We start from the raw sequence: 6,532 nt of genomic DNA on the forward strand, positions 1-6,532 counted from the left end.
CCAGTGTACATCCTCTGGTCTAGCCGGCTGTATAAGGTAGAATTGGGATCATGATAGTGGGGCCATTGCTATCGATATGGTGCCCTTTCCTTCAACTGTGCCAGTGCTCCAGTTCAGTTTGCCATTTCTATTCGTCTGGGGCCCTGGCTGATACAATAGTTCTGTGCCAGTCTTTGGGGAATGAATGAATGAAACCATCTCACTTGTTTGTTTTATCACATACAGACAGTAAGCTGCATTCCAGACCATGGATAAGGTTGTTGTAATGCATTCATAAGAAACAGGAGACTTTTAAAGATGAGGTTATGAAACAGGACCCTTAATATAAGTGTACATCAAGATGAACAAGACAGCTCACTGAACTCAGCTGCTGGGCCCTACCACTAGAGATTCTCATTCGGTACACCAGGAGAAATGTGAGATACTTTGCATTTCTGACAAATTTACTGGTACTGCACATAGCCTGGAGACCATACTTGGAGAAGTACTGAATGAGAGAAATTCCAGAGGCTTTTGCTATGTATGAATCTGATCTCATGGTTTTTAAAGATACAAAAGACTTAACTGTCTTTAAAGATACAAAAGACTAACTAAAATATAATCTATGCTTTATTTTATACTTCTCTGATTATTGAAATCTACAATAGAGATTTTTGATTAAAAAAAAAAAGACAGACACATGCAGTGAATAGATTCAATGCCTGGGCTTAGAGGAGTGTGTGCAAGGCCCCATTTGGGAAGGGCTGTACATTCTGTATGGCAAACCTTCAGGTGGCTTTTGGGGTATGGGCCACCCAGGTTCAAATCCAGAGGTTAGGGATAGAAAGGATTTTCTGCCCCACCCCAACTCAGGTTGCACAGGCCTGGTACAACAGAGACACACTTATCAAAGTAAACTAAACATGCCACTAGATGTGTCTCCTCTTTCTGTGTCTTCAGGCTACAGCACTGTGTTCCCTAGACATACACACACACACACCTCACTCACACATGCCCCAAGCCACAGGGAATACCCCTAATGCCCAAGCACATCTAGTTACAGACACACATTTATAACATAATAATTTTGATTTCAGGTGTCCATCCTGGGTTCAGGTGTCAGCTCCAATCAATATATGTGGACAGACCCAGAAAGGAAGCAGAGGAAACATCCTACTGAGGAACTGGGGTTGGGCAAGTTCAGTTAGGGAGGCCCAGACACTAGTTCTGAGAGGTCTTTGAGCTCTGCTCTGCTCCTTAATAGCCAGTCGAGAAGGAAGCAGAGTGCCAACAGGCCAGTCCCCAGGAGGTCTCCCAGTCCTGTAAGGTAGGGAATGCAGTGGCTGTCAGGATCCAGGGTCTGGTGCCAAGTCAGACGAACCATCACTTCTGCCAGGTATAGCAGGATTGTTACCTGGTCATAAGTAAGCAGACACAGAAGAAAACATGTACGATCAGAGTGGATGGTTTAAACCCCAGGTAGCTCTCTTTCTCCAGCGTCTGTTAAGATCTGAGGCTCAGTCCGGAAGCAACATCATCCCTTATCCACACGTTTCTAGGCTCCTTTCTGATGGTAAGGCTTGTTCTTACGCGAGACACACCTGTGCCACTCACAATTCTTGGGTCTCTCTGGCCCAAGACCACACTCGTCTGAGGACCTGGAATCCTAGATCTGGATCTTGCTAGCACTTCACTTTGGAGTTGCTTGAGGAGCTTTCTCTTGCAGCGTTTGGTGGCTGGCCTTTCCTGAAGGTGCCATGAGGCCGCCCATACACCCTGGTCAGGGTTCAGATTTCCTCTGACCCTTGTTCTAGGTGGATCCTGCTTTCCCTTTCTCTTCCTACAGCCATACATATGCTACTCTCAGGGCAGTTTCATGGACTTAGGGGTCCCTAACCCTTCAGGGTGAGAGATATGCTGGGGCTGCAGATGCCAGCCTCCTTAAACTGGAATATTGAAAGTGCCTATCTTTATACTAGCACCGCCCTCATGAAATCAGTAACCAGGACCCACATCTCTGGGACGATTATTTCTATGCTCATCTGGGATATCAGCCAGCTAGAGTCTCTACAGACAGTTTTCTGAAAGCACTCTTCTGATGTAAGCACACAATGTAACCTCCTGCATCATCACCCTCATCACAATCCATCCCAGATAAAAGTCGATGTATGTCTTTTAGCAAGACATCAATAGGGCCCGGTCTCGTCCCATCCTGTGCCTGTGATGCAGAGATGCGCAAAACTCTAATGGACTCTGCTAATTGACTTGTTCCATGAGTGCTTCATGATCATGTGCTGCATCCTCAGAATTATTCTATGAACCTCTGAGAGTATGCAAAGGCTTCAAGTCTAGAACATGCCTTTGGCCTTGAGAAAGTTAACTGGCCTTATTTGAAAAAATAAATAAATCATTTTATTGGGGACTCTTACAGCCTTATAACAATCCATACATCCATTGTATCAAGCACACTTGTACATATGTTGCCATCATCACTGCCTAAACGTCTTCTTTGTACTTGTGATTGAACTCTTGAAAGATGGAACTGTGCATTTCACTCGGGACCAAGAATGTGAAGAGGGCCGCGTTTGCTGACTGAATAGCCATATTCATATTTCCTTTATGATGTAGCCATTCTTACCTGGATCAGACCTGCGAGCAGATACAGCAACACGAAAGTCTTGCTGCTTGTGACGGAGTGACCCTCTACGAGGTAAACCACTAAGAGGAATATCAGATGGCCTGGAATCACCAGGAAGAGCAGAACTCTGGCTGACATGGCATTGGTTTCTGGAAGAAATAAAACAGAGACACCCTCATGACATGCTTGGTAGCCAAGGTCACCTTATGACAGTCTCCAACGGTGCCTCCACATTCACTGATCCATTGATCCTACATACTGACTGAACATCTGCGGTGTGCCAGACGCTCCTTAAACAGACGGGGACTCGGTTCTGTCCCTTCCCTCATGGAACTCACCTATTAGAGATGATAGATAAGCAATAATTGAGTAAGCAGGTTAATACCCCCCCAATATTATGAAGAAAATGAAACAAGGTAATATGATAGAGAATGAGGTATGCATTACTGGGAATAAGCTCTTGGGAACTGGGAGAACTCATCCACCAGATGACAACATTACAGCTGGTGTCTGTGTGGGTCAGGGATGGAGTGAGGAAACTCCAGGTTACTGGTTCTCAACCTTCCTAATACCACAACCCTTCCATACAGTTCCTCATGTTGTGGTAACCCTTCCAATCATAAAATTATTTTCGTTGCTACTTCATAACTGTAATTTTGCTACTGTTATGAATCATAATGTAAATATCTGATATGCAGGATGTATTTTCATTGTTACAAATGGAACATAATTAAAGCATAGTGATTAATCACAAAATCAATATGTAATTACATATTGTGATATATTTATTTCTATTTACAAATAAATGAAATTTTGTCTTGAAGCATGGTGTAGCATGGTTAATTAAGTCTTTTTTTTTTTTTTTTGACCAGTCAAGTGACGCAGTGGAGGTGGAGAAGGAACAAAGGAACCTGTAACTGACTGTGATCATTAGTTGTGACCCCACTGAACAGTCTTAACATAACAGTAAACGACATTGCTACATTTTGCAACAGTATGCGTAAAAAGCCAACGTCAGTGCAAAGGTTGAGATAGCTTCTTTCTCACCAGATCAGAAATTTTCGGGGCAGTCTTTGCAAGAGCACAATGAAGATCATCTTCCACAATGTCTTCTTCTGTATTTAGATTTGATAACCAACAAGCTGGAAAATCCTGTTTCACAAAGAGATGCTGTTGGAAATGGAAGAAGGCGCAACATTGTCTCAGACAGAACAGGATATGACTGCAAACACTTGATCCAGAATTTTGTAACTGGCATGGTAGAGAAATCAGTTCTTGCTGGATTGCTGTTAATAAGTTCAATGAACTCCTCTAGTGCTGTCTCAGGAACATCTTCAACATTGACTGTGAATGGGCTTCTGGCATGTGCAACGAGGGTATCAGGTAGATTTGGAAAGTACGATGAAATTTTATCTACATGTGCAAGTGTTCTTTCACAGAAATTATCATCGTAATCCTGTTGTCTGGTTCAATGTCATGTTCCTCAAAGATAGCAGATAAGGTAGGCAACATGTAAATTTTATTTTCATCCATTTTTTTGTTGTTGTTGCCAAAGCTAAAGTTTTATTTGGAACGATCGGATCTTTTCAGACAAATCAAGACATGTTGCATTAGGTTCTTGCAGTGGTATTCAAGATGGCAAAGATGTCAACCAAGTAAGCTATTTTCTCAGTTCACTTTGATTGCTGAAAAATGCTTCGAACTGCATGTGGTCTTGCTTTTTGATTAAAAGATGTTTTGAGTTCATCACGAAGCTCAAAAACACACTTAAAACTTTTCCTCTTGACAACCCTCTCACTTCAGTGTGAAATAGCAGAGCATTATTCAGCGCATCCAATTCATTGCAGTTGTGAAAACAGTCAACTGTTTAAAGTGCTCGCCTTTACAAAATTTCTTGTAAGTCTTGTGGCAGCGTCTTCGTTACTAATGTTTGCCGATGAATCCCTACAGTGAATTCCAATGATTTTTGGTGACTCATTCAGTACAAAATGTTGAAATACAGATTGACATCCTAGCATAGCTGCAGCACCATCTGTGCAAACACTACAAACCTTTTCCTAAGAGATCTTGTGCTCTTTCAGAAGTGAACCAACTGTGTCAAATACATCAGGTGCAGTAGTTGTCATTTCAAGAGGTTTGCAAAAAAGAAACTCATCTTTAAAGTCACCATCATTAATATACCTCACGTAAACCAGTCACTGTGAACAGTTTGCAATGCCTATAGATTCATCAAGATGGATGCTAAATATTGGAAGTTGAGCAGATTTAATTTTCTGGATTATCTGATCAAGAATATCAGCAGACATGTCATCTATTCTTCTGAGGGCAGTGTCATTAGATAAGGGAATTGCACTCAATTTTGTAACAAATTCGTCTCCGATCATAACTAGAACAATGACTTTGGCCGCTGGCAAGAGTAAATCCTCAGCAATGGTCTGAGGTTTCATAGCTCTGGCATTCTGAGTGCCACCAAATATGAAGCTTCAATGATTACTATGTTTTTTGTGTGGTACTTGTCACCAGTGTCATATCTGGCTTTCTTGAGTCCATCAGTTTTGCTTCTAAAATAGTTGGTGTCCTTGACGGCAAAGCTTGGATGCTCGCTTTCAAAATGGCATTTTAGTTTGTTTGGCTTTGCAGATTCGGCTGGTAGAACTTCACAACAAAACCACATTGTGGTTTCTCACTTCCTGCTGTAATTATTGAGGTAAAACCATACTGTAAAAAATCCTCACTATATTTTCTTTTTTTAACGTTTTTCTCTATATGATCCATTGTTATGGGATGGTTTGCTAACGAAAATAATATATAACAATAGCTTTAATAATACAAAAGATGATACATGGCATAGTCAATGCAGTTCATTAAAGTTTCCTATGATTTACCATGCTAGTTTTTTTTTTTTTACATACCTGTTACTATCACAAGGGGGCAGTATTCATATCAACCACAGCTGAATATAAAAAGACCTATCAGCATCCAGATTAAGTTCCCATGGTACATATTATTATTATTTTTTTAAATCATTCTATTGGGGCCAGATTATTTTTTTGTTGTTGCAGTAGTTGATGATTTTACAGTACATGATTTTACACTTACCCAGTAATTACAATTCATGAAGTGTCGTTTTACCTCCAATACCACTGCTTTCAACACAGCAGCTGCTTTCTACACAGTAGCTGCTCTCGACACATGTGTGACTGGTCCGCATAAGTACATTATGGTTCCAACCCTGTCACTTACACCTGTATTTGTACAGGATGTATGTGATGGGGCCGGCCTGATGATGTCATCACGCCGGAAACTCATATGTCAGTGTATCTGCATGTGGGTGGACTAACCTGGAGACGGACAGAGTGGTGTCTCGGTTCCTAAGACCATCAGAAATATGTGTTTTCTGATGGTCTTAGGTGATCCCTGTGAAAGGGTCATTCGACCCACACAGGTTGAGAACCGCTGCTCTAGGTAGAAGAAAGATAACGTGTAAGAGGCTTAGGAGCCTAGGAACAAGGAAGAAGAAAGGCTTGAGTGTGAGCAGCTAGTGATCCATGAAGAGACACAATGAGGTAGGATGTGCAGTGCAGATTGGGGTTGAGACTGCTAATATGTCGAGAATCACTTGGAAATTTTAAGCAGAAAATGACATGTATACTTTAAAAAGAGCACTCTGGCTACTATGTGAATTGAAAGGGGCAAGGATGGATCCAAGGAGAAGTAGAGACCATTGGTGTAGACTGAAAGAGATAGCAGTGAAAACAGTGGGTTGATAAGATTTGGAGGAGAGAGTAAACAGGACTTTTTTAGGGCCTGGACATAGGGAGTGAGGGAAAGAAAGATCAATGATCACTTATATCTTTGGAGGCAACGAGCCAGTCAGTGCAGTATTGCACCGAAGAAACATACAACTTTCCTCTA

The 6,532-nt window shown here is 41.6% G+C and overlaps 1 protein-coding gene across 3 annotated transcripts in view; it reads right to left on the bottom strand.

Annotated features, from left to right (window-relative positions):
- Positions 1 to 591: 591 nt before the first annotated feature.
- The window catches only part of SLC41A3 (solute carrier family 41 member 3), a 63,603-nt gene continuing 57,662 nt past the window's right edge, over positions 592 to 6,532 (bottom strand). For all 3 annotated transcript variants that reach the window (XM_045289890.1, XM_045289889.1, XM_004702309.2), the window contains 2 exons: positions 2,618 to 2,766; positions 592 to 1,393 (listed from right to left, as the gene is read on the bottom strand). In XM_045289890.1, coding sequence (XP_045145825.1) covers positions 1,184 to 1,393; positions 2,618 to 2,766 — 359 coding nt within the window. In that variant the 3' untranslated portion in view covers positions 592 to 1,183. The remainder of the gene's footprint in view (positions 1,394 to 2,617; positions 2,767 to 6,532) is intronic.

Source organism: Echinops telfairi, unplaced genomic scaffold, assembly GCF_000313985.2.
Source record: "Echinops telfairi isolate 266 unplaced genomic scaffold, ASM31398v2 ScPeMD7_31;HRSCAF=116, whole genome shotgun sequence".
Classification (NCBI taxonomy): domain Eukaryota; kingdom Metazoa; phylum Chordata; class Mammalia; order Afrosoricida; family Tenrecidae; genus Echinops; species Echinops telfairi.